Source organism: Ylistrum balloti, unplaced genomic scaffold, assembly GCF_031769215.1.
Source record: "Ylistrum balloti isolate Yb309-2 unplaced genomic scaffold, AGI_CSIRO_Ybal_v1 Utg370264, whole genome shotgun sequence".
Classification (NCBI taxonomy): domain Eukaryota; kingdom Metazoa; phylum Mollusca; class Bivalvia; order Pectinida; family Pectinidae; genus Ylistrum; species Ylistrum balloti.
The window spans coordinates 452445-475832 of record NW_026782207.1 but is presented as its reverse complement, the minus strand read 5'-3'; the positions used below and the strand labels follow the sequence as shown (position 1 = coordinate 475832).

Genomic DNA, 23388 nt, shown 5'->3' with positions numbered 1-23388 from the left:
TAAGAGAGATTAAGTAAATCATGTTACACATCACCTGGATCATTAAGAGAGATTTCGTAAACCATGTCACATATCACCTGGATCATTTAGAGAGATTTAGTTAATCATGTCAAACATCACCTGAATCATTTAGAGAGATTTAGTAAATCATGTGACATATCACCTGTCACATTTAGAGAGATTTAGTAAATCATGTGACATATCACCTGGATCATTAAGAGAGATTAGGTAAATCATGTTAAACATCACCTGGATCATTTAGAGAGATTTAGTAAATCATGTGACACATCACCTGAATCATTAAGAGAGATTTAGTAAATCATGTCAAACATCACCTGGATCATTAAGAGAGATTTAGTAAATCATGTGACATATCACCTGGATCATTAAGAGAGATTAAGTAAATCATGTGACACATCACCTGGATCATTTAGAGAGATTTAGTAAATCATGTGACATATCACCTGTCACATTTAGAGAGATTTAGATAATCATGTTACACATCACCTGGATCATTTAGAGAGATTTAGTAAGTCATGTCAAACATCACCTGTCACATTTAGAGAGATTTAGTAAATCATGTGACACATCACCTGGATCATTAAGAGAGATTTAGTAAATCGCTATGGTACAATTACATGAGGTGATGAAACATCACATAGTTACTGAACAGTTGTAAAGATAAGTTATAGAGATGAAACCTCTCGAATATCTACGTTTTTATATTAAAATGAAAGCAAAGAAAAATTTGTATTGATTTAACGGATGAGTGTTCATTGACAGGATGTTATATCGAGCCACTTGCTGAATAAGTTTTGAATTTGACTACCATTGCTAGCTATGTAAGTACCTGGCTATTCATCAGGTAAAGCCAAGGAAAGATTCTAGAATTAAAACCTCATAATAAACTCGGTGACAGAAAATACAAAACACTGCGAACAGATCTATATAGTTAAAATGTGCTAGACTAAGATAAATTGACGTGTAAAAACTAAGTGGTTGGGAGGGACGCGTGACTTCCGTCATCGGCTTTTTAAAAATCAATAATGTAACTGAATCACACAAGTTGGAATTGCTTTTGTCTTTGGAAGATCACTCCAAATAAACTCTTGTTTGCATGCCTTATTTATAGTTATTTAACAAAGTGCTCCACATAATGTGTTATACGGTTTCTCGCGTCTGGACTTAAATTTAAAACACATGCTTTAATCGTATACAAGCGTGTGTTATTTAGCAAACGCAAAACTCCATCGTTTCAAGGAATGATTTATTGTTTCGACAAAAGAGTGTCATACAAAAGTATCTGGTATTTGTGAACAAATACACTGAAAACTAACTCGTTGAACTAAAGAATAGAAACGCAACCTTTTGTTGTTTCAACCTTCATATTAGATTCTTGTACCTTTTCAGCCGTCCTCGTGTAAATCGCTTATCTATATTTTGTCCTAGTTTCATTACACATTAGTTTGATTAAAGATTTTGTTGATGTTTCGTTTTGATTAAGTATGCTATTCTAGATTTACATTAAAAGGCAGCTAAGGCATTAGCTTAATCTATGTATCGGAAACACTATACAAAATATTTTTATTGTCAAATGTTTTGTTCAATAGATATACGAGTTATTTCCCTTGATATTCTTTCCAAAAATAACTAAGAGTTATGTCCCTTGAATTAGAGGGCCATCGGTCATCTGATTGGTCAGTTACTTTCGCGCGGATGCTGAGACCCCTCTCATAACGCAGCCATCTTTAATTGTATCAATACGTATTTCAATTAGTGGAGTGGATTTGCATTTGTCATGCAAAATTTACCCACCCACTTCCACCCTATTGTCTGTTTTATAGTAACGTTATTTATTATCAGCAATTGTGGCGGTTTTTTTTTGTTAACCCCACATTGGCTTTTTATTATAATTACTTAAAAAATCATCTTTTGTTCATTTTATGGTTTATGTAACTGTAAGATATGTTTTTAATTTCATAAATAAATACAAAGTCACCCTCTCTGTAAGGGTGGCCTTTTTCATTCATATTCATTGTTGTGTCGTTTCTTGTCCTAGTGTGCAATTACATAAAATGTGCTTTGTGTCTTTACTAAAAGCCATTGACGCGATTCTTCAAGAAGATTTCCGAATATGCTGTTTCATTGCCAATTGCTCTTTTGTCCTTGAATCCCAATTCCAGGAAATCATGTTGCCTTAACTACAAAAACCACAAACACGTGATGAATCATGGTTTAAACAGATGACAGCTCTTATGTTTATTCGTGAATCAACTTCATACAACCATGTCAAATATACTACGAAATTTTGCAATATGATCTGCAGTTAAATTAACATTGCGTTATGCCCTTCCAAAAATAACTGTTCTCAGAAAACATTGGTTAGAGACAAATGGTTGAAATCATGGCCATTTTTCTTCCTATGTAATATTACTAAAACCTGTTACGAAAACATAAAATCAAATTGGATTAAATACATTATGATCACTACAAATAATTGTGTTTATACTAATTCATCGAAGCACCATGACTATATAGCAGTGATGCTATATAGTGTTAGTTTACATGAACTTACAGTAACTTCACTTTTTGTATGTTTCCATGGCAATCATTGAAAGTTAGCAAGATCAATATTCACGCCAATTCGTTTGTCAGAAAACACCAATCAAAGTTTAAAAACACGATGTTAATGACATGATTTTGAAAGTCATATTAAAAACCGGTTTTGTTCCTTTCTGCAGCAACCTGATTATTTTTGTTCATATTTTGCTGTGAATCAACCAATCTCCGACGTCTGCGAATAATGACATAAACTATTCCATTCCAAACTCCTCCAGTGTTTGAAAAGAAAATATTTACTATATAGAGTAAAATAGGGCCTTCGCCAAATGCTGTCCATACACCGTACACTGACAAAGCCCACCACTGAACAAAGTAAGAAATGAGAAACAAAAACATGTTTTTAGCAGCAATATGTGTCCGTTTTGTTGCTAAGGACGCACCACCTAACGTTCGAGCGAGGCGTCTTGTTTCCGTTCTTATCCTGTACCATGAGAGTCCATACAAAATAGCATTGTTGACCAGAACCAGACATATTGGTATCGTCGTCAGGTAGAGATTTAAATGTCTAGCTGTTACGCTGTCGAAGAAACAACTGAAAATAAAAGAAACAAAGACATTGATAATAATGTATCGATGTTTGGCTGTTACTTATAATTACAAAAAAGATACACGGAGTAAGCTATACAATAAGGCTGTAAACTTAACCAATGTCAAAGTATTGTTCAAGTGAATAACACCATTCCTTATTCATCTATATGCAATAAATTCAAAATTCTATAAATTGGCACAACCAGTAAAAAATTCAACTGAATGATAAAGGAAATGAATGACTTTTTTTTTTGGACCTCAAACACTTTTTTTTTAAACCATAGTCTCTTAACAGACACAGATATAGGGAATATAACGAAAATGTTGAGCGACATTAACAGTTAGAAGCTTATTATCCTGGTTATACCAAATGTTTAAAGAATGAACAGATTGTACTTTCTTGGGAAAAAATCCAGAAGGACTGATTCAAGGGCTTGATTCTACGTTCAATATATATTATATGTTTGCAATTTCTTCCCATCCTCAAAAATAACGAAACCATTTCGGCAAAAGCACCATTACAGATGATACACCTTAGACGGCATTGCAAATTTCAAGTTCGGCCCCATACCTAAACAGCAAACATTAGACGCACAGCGACAGTTTACTGACTGGAGAAAGATGATCTTTTTACAAGTGCATTACAGACTTGTTGCGTTCAAATGTTACCGTTTCACTTGCCTGTTGAATCCATCGGAACCTCACTATCAGCCTCGATTAAACGCCCATTAATGATCACAACACCAAAGTGATACGCATCAATAATATTTTATAGATTAACATATCAATAGAATAATTTAGACCATGGGTTATATAAACGACAGCATGAATAGTGAAGGATGACAAGCAATGAATATATATTATCTAATCCGGATATGGAATATGTCATGAACGGAATTTAATCTAGATGACCACAATTGCAACCAAGTGTCATTGAGACCAGTGTTATTGAAACACACCTGTTAACATAAACTCGGTTTTCAGTTTGAGTGCTTCGGTACAGAGGAATACAGTAACAACACCATTCGATCATCCTCGGCATTTGTCACCCTGCCGGATACGATATGTATCATATTAACGCCGATTAATTGTACGGACCTTCGGGTAGAGAGACGCATATAGGTAGACTAGATTGAGAACATCTTTCTTTGTAATAAATCACTTTTAGTGTGATGGTTGAAAAGTGTAATTGTGTTGCTACATAAGACATTAAGTAAAGTATTGAAGTATGGTTGTTTCTTTTTCATTTGCTCGATAATATCGTTTCTGAATTCTTCTATCAATCTATGGGCTCTAATTACCTTCTCCGTGTCATACATGTATCTAATGTCTCGACCAAAATAAAACAAGTTCCAATTTTTCAGTAAAAAAAAAAATGTATCGTTTGTGACAAATCACAAACATTTGCTTCAAAATATTTTTTTATTTTGAATCAATAACCTTCTCATCCCCCACCCCAACAGAGTATTGATACACGTAAGAATATCGACAACTAAATACAGTATATCTAATATCACGTTAGGCATACTTAAACTGTATTACGTAAACACACATACAATCTTAGCCTAAAAGATTAAAAAAAGTCTCATAACAAGGCCCGTTTTTATAGGATCCTTTTTACTCGTACTACATCAGAGAGAGTCACATTATTGTTTTAATGTTGTCTATTGACAAGATACCGGTTAACTTCCGGTTAAGATAATATTAATTATCATTTTTATTTCTCTTTGATGCTCTTGGTACAGCTTCATACGAAGTAATGTAAAATGTTTTTTTCTTATGGTTTAAACTTTCGCGTGATAATAGTTTTAAAGATGTAAATGAAAAGTGATTTTTTTTGCGAATATTAGTGAAATATATCGATGTAAAAAACACATTAAAATTATTTGTACTTACAAAGCCCCGTTTGGACCAATTTTGTCGGCTGCCAAGGAACTGATACCAATTAGGAAAGGACCGAGAATAACAGAGCTAATTAACCTCCAGTCATATCTTCCAAATGAAATATCTTTATGCAAAAACATCATGCAGAATATGTTAACAGCGACGATCAAAACGAGAAAGACTTGAGCGAATCCAAGTTCGAGTGTCATAATGCCATGGAATTTGCAAAGTTCTTTTGGTAAAACGAAGTTTTTCGTTATCAACATTTGAATGTGTTCAGTGGAATGGATGACGTTGAACGTAGCGTCACAAGCAGCAGCATAAACTATCAGTCGCTCAGTTTTAGACCGGTCGTAGAACTTCTTAGTGTTTTGTTGCCTTATGGAAAGTCCCATAATAATCGTGGCACATGTGAAGCTTGCACCCATAGCCACAAGAGAGATCACATGGATGGCATAGAATTGACCGCTGTCCACTCCAAGTGGTAGTTCATCATAGCCACTGCTCATTTTGGCGTCATCAACAATGCAAATCTTCGATAAAAGGTTACTAGACACTATATGGAAGAAATAAAGAAATCATACATCGACATATATCAACGGTAATGACAAATAAAGGACAAATAGAGATACATAGGGATTGTTTCACATACAATCGTTGTAACAATGCAAACCCCTAGTCACGTATTGATCATCCTTCACCTGTATAGAAAAACGTGTGTTAAATAATATGGTCCAAACAATCAAACGGAACTATTTCATTTATGTCTGAACATCACAATAAGCATTTAGTTCAATATCAATGTGCCCTTATCCCAATTATCAGCTCGCTTAGACCTCGTTATCACATAGGAGACTGACGTATGCTCCCAGCTCGTTATCGTTACAAATGATGTTTTCTGCTTATTCAATCAATGAGATTCACTGTATTTACAAAATGCTCCGATAAAGGATGTATGAGTCTACCATGTTATAAATACTTTTGACAGTTTCATTAAAACAAATGAAATATCATATAATTTTTTGTATTTCCATGACAACAATTTTATTAAAAGCTAACTGTATCATTCTCAAACTATAGAAAAAAAACATGAATAAAAGTGTTAGCAATTATTTTGGCATGTTGATCGACATTACCTCGAAACGTTCAGCCACGTTTTGGTGCTATGTAATCAACAGTATACCAAGTTGAATAAAAGGCACATTGCAGCAACAATTCACAAAGGAACACGTGAAGGCGACTCTTTGACTCGTTTCACTAACAAGATCTGTGTGTAACTGAAAGGAATTCTCTTATAATGAAACCTTTCTTTGTCCAGTGATGTATTGATGTTGTGTTCTCCATCAATAACAAGCAAATTGATTGCTATTTAAAAAATCCTACTTTTCGTTACCATTTCCTACAGAAACAGTACTAACACTAGTAATTACATTCATGCCAAGTTTAACTGTTCATCACTTCGTGGACTTACGGTATCCTTGAAATCAAGACGGCATCCTTAACAGTATAATACTTTGTGTCTTAGACTTACGTTCTGAAGGAGAGAAATGTCCTTATCTAATGAGCATCACACCAAAACCTGGATTATTCCGATGCTAAAAAAACCCAGGGAAATTGCCGGAACCATGTGAATACTTTCTGATTGTAACAATACGCCAATGAAACTTTGTCGCCTGTGGATGTTTTCCAATTATTAATTAATTCCGATTTGATTATTACTAAAGCTGAAGCCGTCTACTCTCCCATAGTTACCGTTGAAAAATATTTAGTTAGTTGGAACTCCTAGTCCATTCAAATTGGAGCACATCTTCGATGTGGTTTATAGTGTAACACAGGTAGAGGTTGTTACACCTAAACCCTAAACAGATTTTTGTGTGTAGTTGGTTGTCTGTAATGGGATCGTGTTGTGGTGCAAAGGATATGAACACAAAGGCCTAAAGAGTGATAGTGAATTCACGATCACAAGCAGGTGGAAACGTGATATACAGTCAAACTTCGATAATTCGATATTCAAGGGACCGTCATAAAAATATCGATACATCGGGACTTCGATACAAAAATAGTTCAGTCAAATAGCTGGTCCACGTAATAGGGGTCCGTATTTCATCGGCATTGTAAATATCACAGGGCTGATATTCTTGAAGAATAGACTTCAATTTAGTCTGCCAATCAAGCATTTGATTGGATTGGGAGTCAACAGATTTTGATTCCCCACAGACTTTCTTAAATGAAAGATTATTTCTTTCTTTAAAGCGGTCTAACCAGCCTGTAGATGATTCAAAGTCAGATAGGCCTAATTTGGTAGCAAACTCTTTTGCTTTAAGTTTTACTACTTCCCCAGATGGTGGAATATTCTGAGATCGTACCTGGGCGAACCATTTAATGAGTGCGTTTACATCTATATATATTCTCCTTTCAGTTTACTTCTAATTACAACCAAATTTTATGTACGAATAAATGTTTCATTGTGTTCCAAGTGTTAATTTGTTTTTTGTTGATTACAAAACTTGTTGAGTAAAAAGGAATTCATGAAATGGTCTGTTTTCTCCTCTCAAGTTTCTTTGTCCTTACATCACATTTATGTACCCTCTGCACTATAATTTGAAGATGGTGATCTGATCTACTGTGACAATTTTTATCCTTGCTTGGTGTGTCGGAACCAATATTACGTCATCGCTCACCAAATACACTTGATAATACATGAATATTCAAATTAATTTTGTTTAGATACTTATTCCAGACAACGTGCAGTATTGGAGAGTTATTTCCCTTGAATCAGAAACTTCTCAGAATTTTTATAACCGAATTGTGCCTGTCAGTGTTTCCGATCACACTTGTGAACGCACGGTATGGGTAGTGATGATTAGGAAAGCAACCTGTATTGAAGAAGAACAGCAGAGGTCAAGCTCAGTCGGCGTTTATTTGCTGTGGTCAGGGCAAAGAGTGCCAACATAATTTGATATAATTCGGCAAAAGTAAAGTACATTGATTACCTTATTTCAAAATTAACGTCACAATAATAACTACTGGTTTTATCTTTCAATAATTGAGAATCTAAGCTGCGGTTTAATGTTGTAGATCTAGATCTGTACGTAGAAAGAATACAATAACTATGTACAAAGATATAAATATCAAAACGACGGATACTATACAATGTTCACCACATTAGTTCGTCATATAGTTCAAATTACAAAAAAAAATTGTATAGTGTATGTACAAACTTATAACACATTTCTAAACTCAGTAGAAAACTAGAAAAAAAATGAAAATAGCAGAGGGCAAGTTCAGTCAAATTTATTTGCTGCGGTCAGGGCACGGTGTGACCCTACCCTTCGCGTCACTCCTGTTACCTCTATGTCCGCACTCCACTCAGGGGTACCAATAAGGAAAATTTAATAAGAAAAACATTTCTATTTGACCTATATCATCACATCCTGGTATGATATAATCAATGCTTCTTGTTTGTTGGTGTCCAAAGTCTGAGGTAAAACGTCTGCCGGTGATAAAGTCTCGAACCGCGATCCAGAATTGGAGGGCTGGCGATAATGACTCGAACTCGCGATCCAGAATTGGAGGGCTGGCGATAATGACTCGAACTCGCGATCCAGAATGGAGGGTTGGCGATAATGACTCGAACTCGCGATCTAGAATTGGAGGGTTGGCGATAATGACTCGAATTCGCGATCCAGAATTGGAGGGTTGGCGATAATGACTCGAACCCGCGATCCAGAATTGGGGGGTTGGCGATAATGACTCGAACCCGCGATCCAGAGTTGGAGGGTTGGCAATAATAACTCGAACCCGCGATCCAGAATTGGAGGGCTGGCGATAATGACTCGAACTCGCGATCCAGAATTGGAGGGCTGGCGATAATGACTCGAACCGGCGACCGGGAAGTGGGGTGCTTGTTATAAAGTCTCGAATTTTGTTGTTCCAGGTATGCTCATGAGGTGTTCATATTCAAATGCAAGGATTTCCGTACTCACAGAAACTTTGGTAACAAAAATGTGGGATGGAGACTATGGATGTAAAATGAAAATTATATCAGAAACTGCTTTTTTTAAACAAATAAATAAGACTTTGTCAAGTAGAACGTTTTAATCTTTAAATATTGCAATAAATTAGATATGGCCGTAGAGTGACTCAATTAAAAAAATGTCATTCTTTCTTTCAGGCGATGCATGGGTTTAATTTCTGAGTAAAATGCCAAATCGTTAGTGTTAGTGCAGGTTGTTATCAACATGAAAACCAAAGCAGTAAAAGGAACAGTTTAATATAGATTATGATCTGTTTTAGCTTTTTAAAAATAATTCGTTTTAATAGTGGAACCGTTGCGAAATGTATTTAATGCTGGGACTAATGCACCTCACCGTCTAGATTTTGGCTTTTTATTCGATCACTTTGGATTTTCCCCAGTCGCCTTCTAGGATTCAAAATTTAGGCCTTTAGCATCACTGACGAGTCCTAGAAGTTAAAAACAGCTGCAAAAGGCAGTTTTTGAATTAATTCAGTTTTTGACTCAACAGTTTTTAACTCTAAATTTGTATTAAATGGTGTTATTCACTTGTGTGTCATTTTAAAAATCTTTACGTTTAACCGGTGTATGTATATAAACCAACATTAATTGCAGAAATAGCATTTACATGTACAGTACATTATTTGTCATTTCAAAATCAGAAACTGTGACCTCTCCGTTCCACCTTTGGTGATTTGGATTTTGTCTTTCTGTATCGGAAAAGAGGACTCATTTGAGAGTCCAAATATCATACAACTTTCAAATACATTTTTCGACTTATTTGCTTTATTTCACCGATAGGTTCAACACAGATTAGATATCGTTTCGGAAGAAGTGAGAAAAGTTATCTTACACGTCTCTAAAGAAATATCACAATGAACAATGATATCGATATTGATTTAAAAACATATCTTCACTTTACACTACACGTAATGCGATGTTAATAAGGATGTATGAAACGTGCAAGTCTTGGGACAAATAATCTGTGAAGCCGGTGATATTGAATAAGCCGTGGTTATAACATCATTAATGTTACCGGCATGTTACAGTCTAGCATTTTGGTATGAAAATAAGAAAACCACCATGAAAGTGGGTGGAATTGATCTTCGTTTTAATCCCCTATTTAATCAAAATTTTTAATTAAATTGGACAACATACCTTTAAAATGCTCTCCGTTTCGACTTTCATATCGATCTTCCATCTCAAGATAATTTCTTGTACAATAATTAATATCGCTTGCTTGTGTTGTATTACCTGTCGACGAAGTTATGTAAATTTATGTAAATGGAAGTTTGATTTCTAATTACAATAAGATACTTCCTATGTTTAGTCAAGAATTCATAACAATAATCTTTAGAAATGCTTGGCTATCAGATAAAGGAAGAACGGGTTTACTTGCCAAAACATAATAGTTATCCTTTCTTCATAAGATAATAATCAATACTGCGTAGTTATATGTGTTAGACATTTTAAATTATTTGTTTTGATTAATCAGATATAGCAAAACATTTGTCTTTCATAAACTGCAATAATAGTTACAGATTTTAAAGACAGTATCGTCAGCATTTATAACAGGGAGTGTCATTTCCAACCCAGGATATGAAGTGATCATGAAAGATATTAACCATGCAGAAATGAATAAGTGTTTATTGTTGTTATTTTAATTCATCGTTTTGTCGGATTGAGGTCACCACTAAATCCACTACCATAATGATGATTACCTACTATAATAAAGTGTTCCCTAATTTCACATTTGATAACATATGAAACCGCCACTAGCATGAACTATTGGTATAAGTTTTACTAGACAATGATCAATGTAACAGAAGACAAGCACAAACAACCAGTTTTCTGTAAGCACCACAATGGCCACTAGCATTACTTATGAATTCTAGATGGACAAAATGGCTGAATGCTGCAGTATTTTCTTTGATCCTTATTTTCAATTCGTACAGTCCTTCAAGTTCAAGACCGTTAACGATGCCGTGTTTGCAACATTTACCATGACATTCAATTTAGTTAACAATCTTAAAATACGACAGTATCACAACCGCACCAGTTACCAAGCGCTAGGCAGTAGATCTGGCTTGATGAGAAGTGCCTTTGTCTTCAGGTTTTACTGCAATCTGTCTGCGTCTGATAATGGCGTATGTTACACCATTTAATACTCCACCAATATTTGAAAATGTGGTCACCATTTGAGATAAGAACATCGGTGGCTCCTGAAACAAAAGCCATATCCCAAATGCTGTAGCAGCCCACCATTGCACGAAAAACGCTAGAAGGAATAGGATCATGTTTCGGGCTGCACGATGTGACGCTCGTGAGGCACTGCTAGAAGCTCCAAGTGAGTGTTGCAAACGTTTGGCTTCGGACTGGATTCGGCAGAATATCAGGCCGTACAGAACTGCATTAGCTACCAGAATAAGGCTCATCGCAATGGTTGTGAGAAACATGTTGCTGATCTTTGCGTTGACTGCATCAAAGAAACAACTGTAAGAAATGTAGTTGACAATTAATATTATGATGAACTGAAGTAATAAAATCTACAATGAAAAAGTTAATCATCAAATGCGAACACCAAAGGTTAATATCATTTAATACTTGTCAGCTGGTCAGAGAGAACCCGTTGTCATTTTTGTACAATAATGAATGTATTACATACCATACTACATACATACCATAACAACACGTAAAATTCAACCATGATATGACTCTTGGATAATAATTGAATATCCAATAAGTTGATCGCAATCAAAAGTGAGGTTGTCTCATTTGATTGTAATTGATGTTATTAGTAATCTTGGCATTTTCTCATTTAATTATGATTTGTATGTAGGTTTTATTGCTTGGAGCTTGGACGACAATTGGTTTTCAACCTAATTTGATACTTTACTTCACAAGTATACCCCTTCAACGTTATTACAAACACCTGTGCATTGTTCACCTTCTTCCTGTCGTATGATTGTGTTGCTATTTTAATATTCACTCCGGTGTAAATTAAAAAGTAAAAGCTGATGTCCTTAACGTGCATACAGCACACAATGCTAGAAATCAATGATTGACAATTTGTTATTGAAGTGATTTGAATGGAAATAAAACTACTTCAATATTACCGTGTAATGCGAATCACATGTCTATGCTTCAATGACGAGCCCAGTGGAATCTAATTCCAATATTTGATAATACTGCCATAATCTGGAGATATTAACATCATTTATATCAGTCCGTCCCTACATCCAGACTAGAAGGAAATCGATGTTTTTCATCACAGAATATGATTACGAAGAATGCGTTAACTTTTGAATAATGGACCTATTTCTAACGATGCTCTTCTGTATAAGCTGTATTTCACTTCTATTCCAGATGAACAATTATGAAGAGCCAACATTTGTAGGCAGTAACTCTTCATTGTATTTGGAGTGTTCCTAACAGTGGCTATTAAGCTCATTTCATGGTTCCACTACGCTGAAGGGTGTCACACACTGCAAACATGGTTATCCTCTTTTAGATTCACTTTAATCTCATACATAGATCACATGCAAATGTCGAATTGGCTTTGAAGTTCGTCTTTTCCTGATAAATCCCCTTGTTTTATTCTATTCTAGGTATTAATATTAAGTATTGTTGTTTTTGGTCTCACAAAATACTTTTAAATATGGTTGCCAAGCACTATTTGTTTTATCTGTCTTATTGTATTTTACAATTGAATTAAACTGCACTTATTAGCTCGCTCTTCCGATTTAAGACAATACCAGTTATCAATTGATCAACTGATCTCATCAATCCCTACTTAAATCAATTGAAATGTGTTTGTGATGCAAAATCTAATAGTGACTGATTATACGGTATGGAAAACTGCCATGGTAGGATTCTGTCAACCGTTAAACAGCAACATAGGGTTGTTACCTGGACATGTTCGTTGATTCGTTTTCTTTTCAAGGGTTGTAATAGGAAGCAATCAACAGCGGCCCATCCTTCCCATTTTACAACATAAATCATCTTTACAAGTCTTAAGAACGCCTCCCTCGCGGTTTCCGTGCTGATGTAAATATGTCACTTTCGACACTAACATATGCACATATCAAGTTCCCTTATCAATCCACTGAGCGTATTATTCATTTAAACGAAATATTGATGGAAAACCATCCATCTCTTCATGGATTATGTAAACTGTAACCAAAGTACATGTATTTTGTAAAATTTTAGATTAAAAAAGGGATATATTATTTGTAAACAAGGAAAAACGAGAATATCTCCTTTTCCCCAAAGTACCTACTAACCAGGCTAACTACGGGTTACCGGTAAAATGTGTGAATTTTTGGTCACAAATATACATCCCCAGCTCGAAAATGGTCCTTCAATCAAATATGTGATTTCTTTACAGTGGTCTATCGCAACACAACAGGTTTTTGGCGATATTTATGTAAGAGAGTACATGGAAAAATAACGATGATACAAAGACATCTTAGTGTGATGTTTTGAAATGTAACTTTCTGTCGTTAATGTTCAGTCTGTAGTTTCGTTGTTACTTCCCCGTCTCTCACATTGAGGACCTGACAAAACTTTGATTAATTATTTCATTAACTTTATTAATGTCACATATAAATCAAGATATTAACCCTGATTGTATTGCAGTTTTAATATTTTTGGGGTTTTGATCTTTCTTTTGTTCGTCTCTTTGTATTTTCCAAGACTCATTCATTTGGGATTCGCATTACTGTTTTATTGAAATTTTGAATTCTCTTTTTAATTGTCTTTTTTTTTCTTTGCCATTAACAATTCTATTCGGTTCTTTTCTACTTGATGTAGAATTAGCTCCAGCATTTAAAGCTTTTTCACGATCGTTTTACCCGATGTACAGTGCGTTTATTTTCGTTTCGGACACTTTGTACAATCAGTGTGAAATGCCTAAAACAAAATTTACACGATTACAATCGTTTTAGCGATTCGTAAAATGATTATGATAGTAAAAATGCGTATTTAAAGCTAATCAAAGGAGCTATAAATTACAAAGAGGCTCCAGTGATCATGAGAAATCCAACTTCAAACGTTTTTGCTCTAGACGTTACCGAAGACTCAACCACTTTATTTCTAATGATGGATGCATTTTAATGCTATGACAGCAGATATCGTCAAGATGTACTGACACTCAACTCCCTAGACAGACACAGTGCTTGTTTTTACCAGCAGTCTGTACGTCGATTTGATGTAGCGTACAGTGGGTAATTCCAGTAGTCTTAAATTTCATTTGTCATAAATACAGATTGGAAATTACATTTTTCATGGTTTCATTAACGACCCACGATCAATTTTTGAAAATTATCAACTTCCTGAAAAATTTGGCTTTACAATTATATATTTCAATGAAATTTTGTATATTCCGCATTTAATCGTTTTTGTATCAAGACGACTTTTAACAGATATAAAGTGATTGACATAATTCAACATTTTTTCTTCCTACAATTGCCACGGGAATCTTCGCGATGAGCAATAAACCTACATCTTTCACGTTCGATCAGAGAATTACGCAGTTTGAGGGAGCCAACAATTATTTCCACCTCACAAAACAACACTATGTGATTAAGTAGACCTTTATCACTCAGAATATCTCGATACATGTCATTATCTCACCACAAACTGTTATCAAAGGGGTCTCGAACTATGTTATTATGAAGGATTTGCAGCATGGAAATAGCTCCTTCAATTTGTGCCAGCAGAAGTAAATTATGTTTGAACATATCACAATTAGTACTTGTATTTGTTATTTCTAGAGATATCATCTAATATTGATTTGATATAAAACCAAAAAAGTCAAAATACTGCAGAATTTTACGTCCTTCTTATTTAACAATATACGTATCGATTATGAAAGTAGAAAACGGTCAATTATGATGTTGATAATATTGAATTCATTTAAAAGAAATTGCTATCTATGAATGTCAAAATGTTAAAATAATGGTACATTGTAGTTTATGAAGACGGTTTACTTACTATGCTCCAGTTGGTCCGAATTGTCCAGTGGCCACACAGACAATGGCCACTATGAGAGGCGTGATAAATCCCCAAACCAAAAGTCTCCAATCCTTCCGACCAAAGTCTAGGTTCTTTCCGAAGTATATCATGAGAAATGCATTAATGGCGATAACATTAACCATCAGGGTCTGCGCGAAAATAAACTCCAGATTAACAAAACTATAAAACTGGCAAAGCGCCAATGGCCGAACATGATCCTTGGTCAACAGTATGTTGAAATGGTCAAGGGAATGAGAAATATTGAAGCATCCGTCACACAAAGCCAAATACACCACAAGTCGTTCGCTTTTTGTCCAGGTGAAGAAACTTTTAACGCCGTTTTGTTTAAATGAAAATATAACTACTGTAACGGCTGATATAAAGCTTAAGAATATAAAGCATATCGCCAGAATGTGGAGAAGATGAAATCCACCATTGTCCAGTCCGTAGACGGGGACGTCGTAACCGTTACCGTAAGTCATACTTGTTGGACACAACTATGGATGTTTCTGTTGTCCGGGAACGATTCGGTAACGCTTGTGGCGCTGACTGACAGAGAGCCTGGAATAGATCGAACGGATGGGCTCACAATCATCAATAATTTCAAATTGTATCATTATGCAGTTTAGCCAATCAGCAAGGCGGCGAGATCCCCCTGATCTTGTTACCGAACTCCATTCATTGATTTCATTTATTATATTTTATACACAACTTCAACGTCATCATCTGTTTTTTATAAGATATAAGATTATAATTTTGTTCGAAATTTAAGATATTATTAAATAAAACGGACAACCTCAACTAGGAGATTCACTTTTACTGACGTCTGAAATGTATAGATAGAAGTGACATGTATCAGACTGTAAATGACATAACTCGTATCACGAAATGGCCATAATTATGCCACAGAAAACGGCGACAGCACAGAAGTTTGATTGTGTAATTTTTAAACATTGACAATTTTTTTCATTTTTGTTTGATCGTCTCCTTGGTCTCAGCAATCGCCTGTTAAGGTCGAGAGCATCACTGAGTCCTAGAAGGAATTTCTTGACCAGAGACATCACGAAGATTTCGTCAAAACCAACTCATTAGGGCAAAAAATAACTAAGCATCATGTACTACATAGCAAGATGCACACGACTTACTCAATACCATTAATTTTACATGATCCATAATGCAACAGTTGGTTAAAATCCCTTCTCCTTCCCGAACCACTTAATACTTACCTGACATGAAGCCTGTTACTAAATTACTATTCAAATGCAAATATTCCTGCAGTCCATTTAGTGATCAATTAAATATATACATACATCTGTCGCATAATTGTTTAGTAGGAAGCGTCAGAAAAAGGCTTTTCATGTCATCTGAACAATATTTCATTTTTTCAATTTTGAATTTTAAATAATCCGGATATAGTACAGATATAGAGTATTATCTATAATCATTACCTGGATGCTATTCTATCATGACTTGCTAACAGCGTATTTTAAAATGAAGCTTTTTAAACTGGTTGATATGATGGAATGGCACGCAATATATTTTTCAAATATGGCATTACTGTAAATATGATATGCTTAAAGGATTTTTAATTACATAAGTTAAAAGTTAAACAGAATAATCAATGAAGTTGCTCAGCGTGTTCCGACAACCATTGTCCCTAAGGTCGATCATCATAGCCCATACTGCTTCCCTACATATATCAATTACCTTCAAAATGGTAATTTCTATTAATAATGCAGGTACTTTATTATCTGTACTAATGAAAACCTGACATCAGGTAATAAGTACTTTTGGGGTTTTTTTGCCAGATCGATTAAGTTTCACCAATACAAAACATTAGATGAAAATCAGAAGTGCATCATGATAAAAAAACTCTAATTAGTAGTTAAAACAACAACAAAACAGTCAACTGAATCCTGTTCCAGAAGAGCAAGCGTCTTCTGCTTTATTGACGACATCCGCTATGTAAATCTATGTCAATCAATGCAAATAATGTCACGTTCCCCTATGCAAGACAACATAATCACCAAACACTGACAAGCATCACAAAATGTAGATCATCAGTTCGAGAACCGAACAGGGCACGAGTATAAAAGTTAGTAGTTCTACAGTAACATACGTTGATCAGAAGGTTTCAGATTTATATAGTAGTTATTTATGTGTAATGTTGTTATCTCGTTGTATAATTCACCGCAGATAAGATATAAATCCGTGTTTGTGTTCAGAACATCAATAAAACGTTTACCACTCTGTCTATGCAGCTATTGGTGATGTTGTATAGGACTCTTACTCATGTTGTTTTATAATGTGGCTGTATGCCTTCTGCTATTGGATGAACCCTTACACGTGACTTTCGTTAAATTGTGATATCGAATGGATATTTCCACAGTTACCAGAGAAATATAAGAAAACAAGCTAATATAAGAAAACCGGTTGATTTCAGGCGCCGTTAAAAATAGATTTTTGAAATACCCTAACATCCGGGCTCCTATTACCGTAAAAGTTATTACCTGAAAAGATAAAATAAAATATAAGCTAGTGGCTTAGTTCGTAGTTTTACATTTATAAAACTTGTCGAGATAATTACTTAGTTAAAATTGAGATTGTAAACCAACTGATAATGCCAGATCAACACTCACTATAAATAACTTGACGTCCGTTAATTAAAATTCACACTAGAGTCGCCTCACCTGAAAATTCGAATCCATGATTGAACGAGAACGATCAAGTACTTGTGTTTTTTCTATGGTGACGTTAATTTTGTGAATGAAGAAGATTGTTTAAATAGTCGAAATCATGAACATGAAAAGGATAGGCGATGATGAGTTTTGGCACATTTTCTTGAAACGCCATGAACAACAGTGCATTTGTTTGATTGTAAATCGTTCTTTAGATTACGACGTTGATATATTTGCATCGGTAAATATAATTACCTTTTGGTTCATAAAATAATAATTTTTTTAACAGTTTCTGAAGGAGTTAAGTTTCAAAAAATTTCGTTCGGAAGATGTGAAAAGTCAACGATGGGACACCGACAGTTTTACGCAGTGTAAACACCCAATAAAAGTAAAACCGACAATGGGTATTAACAATATTACGTTAATGGTCAATTTTTGTTATCTTCTTATAAAACCTTATTACTAGAATGCTGATATTAGTTAATACTGATGTTGTAGCTCAGTATATATTCTCCTTTCACACCTGAATAAGGCATTGAATTGTTCTTACATATGAACATCGTCTGAGTGAAAAGAAGCATAAATTCAATAGATCGGTCGTTTTAGAGATTTGCAGTTATTGATCACATTGATTAATAATGAAGAAGTTTTCACCACTTTGACGTTGCTTTACACATTTGCTTCATGTCTGGAACATTACATTTAACACCGCTGTAGTCTTTTGACACTTTAAAAACTCCTTTTGCTCTGTTTGTACCCATGGAAATCACGTTGTATTTCTTTGCGTCTATTATTTATTGCTATTGTTATGCTATACCCCTATAATTATATACTAAACAAAAAAAGAAAGGTAACACTACTTTATTCTGTGATTAATTAATTAACCCCTTCATAAATCCTTACCAATCATGTACGAATAAAGTAATTGATCAATTCTGATAAAACTGCAGTCATGGTTCATTATAAAACTTTGCGTTCAGTTGATTTTATTCGACTGTAAAGGACGTTGGGGTCAATTTCAAAGGTAACAGCATTAGTAACGGGTATGGCCACCGTTTGCGAAGTAAACAGCATGGTCGCATGGAACCGGCGGATAATTCGAGGAGAGATGTTGTTCCATTCAGCGATCAAGGCTTGGGCCAGCTCCTGCAAGTTTGACACCTGATTTTGACGTTCTCTCACGCGTCGCCCAAGAACGTCCCAGACATGCTCAATCGGTGACAAATCAGGTGATTTAGATGGCCAATCTAACACCTGTACGTTATTCTGCTGCAAGAAAGTTCTGCTGGCGCGACTGGTGTGCGCTGGTGCGTTATCCTGTTGAAAAATGGCACCAACGCCATGGCGTCTTAAGAATGGCAGAACCACTGGTCTTAAAATTTCGTCCAGATATCGAATGCCGGTTAAATTGCCATTTCACACAACAAACCTGGTACGAGTCCCCCCATAAATACCACCCCAAACCATTACACTTCCGCTGCCAAAGCGGTCCCGTTCTGCGACGCAGCAGTTCGCAAAACGCTCCCCTCGTCGCCTCCACACTCTGAACCTTCCGTCACCGTGTTGCAGACAAAACCTGGACTCATCTGAAAACAGAACATTGGTCCATTGTCGTAAGGCCCAACAACGGTGAACACGGGCCCAGTTACGCCGATTATTACGGTGGCGTCGCAACAAATTGGGTCCAGTGTAGGGACGCCGCGCTTTCAATTGGTAGGCCCTCAACCTGTTGCGGACTGTTTTGGGAGACACACGACGCTCAAACAATGTCATTGTAGTCTCTACTGCGGTTACGAATCGATTGCGCAAGTGTATCAATCGTATACGACGGTTATCTCTGGCGGTCGTTTTACGGGGTCGGTCGCTTCGGGGACGATAGGATGTTGACCCAGTTTGGTTTAAACGACTTACCAACTGGCAAATTGTCTTAACACTGCAACCAAAATGCCGTGCAACTCGACGTCGAGACTCCCAAGCCTGGATCATGCCTACAGCCCTTTCTCTCTGTACTTGTGACAGCCGGGGCATAATGATAAAGTTGATAGATAGCAAGATTCGGTGATTTCTAAATCCTAAGGATCTAAGGAACAGTTGTCAGTTTGAATATTTATGAAATTCAAGTTAGTCGCAGAAAACCTCGTGTAGCTCTTTCGCTAATACAGACTTTCACGCTTGAATGATTTTGGTAACCCCCTTAGATTTTGTAATGTAAAACATAACCATTTTCTAATATTGCACAAACGTCATTTTGCTTTCACTCATTTACAGGTATTCGCCAAGGAAACATGTTAACCTTTCTTTTTTTGTTGAGTATATATTCAATAGAAAAAACATTTTTGCGTAGCACTGTTTGATCGCAGGACACTATCGAAACATTCGCATTAACGTCCATTGATGTAAAAAAAGCTATCAGTAATTTTACTAAAAGTAGCAGATGCAATGTTCTTGATTGGTATTTTCGTTTGTTGTCTTTCCTTTTACGTTGATAAATACCAAATTTAATCAGAGCTTCCTAATAGAAAGGTTTGACCGTAAGAACAAAGGTTTTCGTCATTATAAGATTGCTTAATCATTGGTTTTGTAACTTAACCATCGGTTTTTCATGAACCATCAACAATCTTTACACTTAATATTGACACAATATGCACAAGATTAGAAAACTATATTGATTTTTAAGATGCAGGTCTTGGTTCAAATGAAACCTCATTTACTAAAAGTCCAAGATGTACAAACGCATCGCATTAATAAGGACATAGTTATCACGAATGTGGTATTAGTTACATAATGTGTTAATTGAAGCTACGTCTTTTATGCATCGGAAATTCGATTCTTTTGTAAGAATTCCCCGACTGTTGCGATGATAGGTCATGTACAGGAGCGTCAATCGATTGGATTTCTAGCAATATCTAACTATGATATATGGTCCTCGTTATTCTTTCGTAAATCAAACAGCTGAAGTAATTAAATGTTGATGGTTACAGAAACACGTATAGACAGCTATATATCATTATATGACAGGTATACATCAATGTAAACACTCCACGTATTACATTCAAGATATTGGCATGCTGTACTATAATGGTAACAGAAGCAGCTTTTCTCGAATCAATTAATCACACATTGATAATTACTCTAACAGTTCGTATTTAATAATACAGGATATCAGGTCTTTTCAGGGTTCAACAAAATAATGCGGAAAACAATAAAATTTAAGAAAAAAAATAATAAACAAACAAACAAATGTGATGTATCAGTTAGTAAGAACTTTTCTTTCGACAACGGAAAAAAAGTTAGTTGTTTATATACTACATACACGATTCTAGTAGAAATAGTATTCTTCTAGACTGTCAGAACATTCATGTGAAAAGCACAATTATAATGTAATAGTTACTATTTGCTATTTCCTTGAGTAGTAATTATTTACTCATTGACACTCTGGAGTACCTTTCATAGAGAACGCTAATTAGTGCGAATACGTCCATCAGATGACAAACCCTGACAATATGTTGTTTATAGGTAACACTCTAGGGTTGGCCACTTTATCGTGGTTGGCTGTGCTGCTGGTCTATCAAATACCTTGACAATTGTTCAGTTCGAAGAAGCTACAAGACTAGAATTATATCCTTTTTTGTAGCTGATTTTAAGAGAGTATATTTTTGAATCTGAGTGAGCGGCTTTCAAGTTTAGACTTGGAAAAATCAAACCCTGTATTTTCTGTAAGCTTCACAATATATTAGATCCTGACTACCTTCACTGTTAGTTCTCATCGATGAAAAGGTATTGATTATGAATTCCATAACCCAGGAAGTCACCAACTTGTGAAGGATGGCTAAGATGTGTTCAAAAATCGGGAAATCATTCTACAACCAAATGTACAAAACATATACAGAGGACAAAATCATAAAAATGATCGAGTTTTTGGCTGATAACATTTTCTTAGAGTTTGGTGGTAAGATCTTCCAACTGACTATTGGCATACTTATTGGAACCAACTGCACCCCTCTGTTGTCTGATTTGTTTTTGTTTTCATAAGAGGCTAGATTTATTGAAGAGCTTATCAAAACAGGTCATAAAGACATTGCAAAGTCGTTTAATTTCACCTTCAGATACATTAATGACGTCTTGTTTTTAAATAACAAGAAATAAATTGACTACGTTCATCGTATATATCCACAAAAACTGGAAATCAAAGATACGACAGACTGTTCCATATAAGCTGCTTATCTCGATTTTTTCCTACAATGAAACTGACATGGACAGCTTTCAATTAAGTTGTATAATAAACGTGATGATTTCCATTTCTGGATAGCTATAACCCTGCATCTTCAACCTCTAGTATTTACATGTCACAGTTGATTCGATATTCAAGGGCCTGTTCCCACCATATCGAAGTCGTCAAATGACTCACAAACTCGTAACATAAAGATTCAAAAGATGTAGGTTGATGGAAATTATGGGAAGTTTGATGGTCGTTATAGTGATATCATTGAAAAATATTCCATTTCTTTGTGCGACAGGAAGCTGAACGTATTTGATGCTCGTAAGTTTGCTTGTTGGTTCCGTTGTTATATACATTGTTCCCATTTGAGAACGTGACATTACTTCTTCGGATTGACCAAGGTTTACATGGCGGTTGTAGTCGATGAAGCAGAAGACGCTTACTCTTCCGGAACACCTGATTTTATTTTCATTGTTTTTCTTCATGAGTCTCCGTGTAAATCTTTCTTTTGTTCATATTTTGCCCAAGTGTTATGTAATTTGAGTTTGAATTCTGTTATGTTGCCATGTTGGTATTTTCTAAATATCTTTTTTTATAATTACCACCATTGCTTGTGAAAGCATGTACCAAGTTTTATAAAATGCAACCACGATCTTTATAGACTTTTAGCATGAGTAAGACACGACGCAGTAAGTAAAGTCACCTTAACATACGACGCACATTCTCCTGCAGAAAGAACAATTTCCTAATGTCTTTAATTACTTTGTAGGTTTCTGGTTACTTGCTATAATTCCAAAGATTATCCTGCTTTACCTAATATCCTAAAATAAATAAATAAATGCATGATGTTCTGAGAGTTCCAGTACTAGTTTCAGAGTGGCTCCGAGCGTTTACCGGCTGTAACAAAATCTGGTAACATTTAAAAACCGGAGCTGGTTTCTAAGCATCATCGGAAACTAACTATAACCAGCAATGGCGGATAATTCTTAGATCTATTGCCTATATACCAAATGAAATAAATTCTTTTCTTTAGTGTCTGCCCTTAAAGGAGACAAATCATTTGGTGAGATACGTGAGACAACCGTTAATAATAGGTAAGAGTCTGTCATTAAAGAAGTTTGCACAAAAGGCAAAGAGTTAAATACAGTAGAGCCAATCAATGCAATAAACTGCACCATATAGCTGTCTCATCCTTCCAGTGAAGCTATAGGTCTAAATTTTGAAGCCTAGGAGGCGACTGATGAAAATCCAAAGTGACCGAAACAAAAGTCTAAATCTAAACAGGAAGGTGCATTTCCGATATCTGCCTAGAGTTTGGTGATTTATTAGGAAGACATTCATACCTGTAGCACGTAACATGCTTTCTCATTGATTAATTTCATGAAAAGAGCTGTGTTCATTGTTCTTATTGATACAAATCTGCAAGC

The 23388-nt window shown here is 35.3% G+C and overlaps 2 protein-coding genes across 2 annotated transcripts; both read right to left on the bottom strand.

Annotated features, from left to right (window-relative positions):
* Window positions 1-2712: 2712 nt before the first annotated feature.
* On the bottom strand, window positions 2713-5543 carry LOC132552657 (uncharacterized). Its single transcript, XM_060216845.1, has 2 exons — window positions 5047-5543; window positions 2713-3154 (listed from the first exon to the last, which is right to left on the bottom strand). Exons 1-2 carry the CDS (start codon window positions 5541-5543, stop codon window positions 2713-2715), a joined length of 939 nt encoding a protein of 312 aa, XP_060072828.1.
* A 5575-nt stretch (window positions 5544-11118) lies between these two features.
* On the bottom strand, window positions 11119-15546 carry LOC132552656 (uncharacterized). Its single transcript, XM_060216844.1, has 2 exons — window positions 15044-15546; window positions 11119-11542 (listed from the first exon to the last, which is right to left on the bottom strand). Exons 1-2 carry the CDS (start codon window positions 15544-15546, stop codon window positions 11119-11121), a joined length of 927 nt encoding a protein of 308 aa, XP_060072827.1.
* Window positions 15547-23388: the final 7842 nt, after the last annotated feature.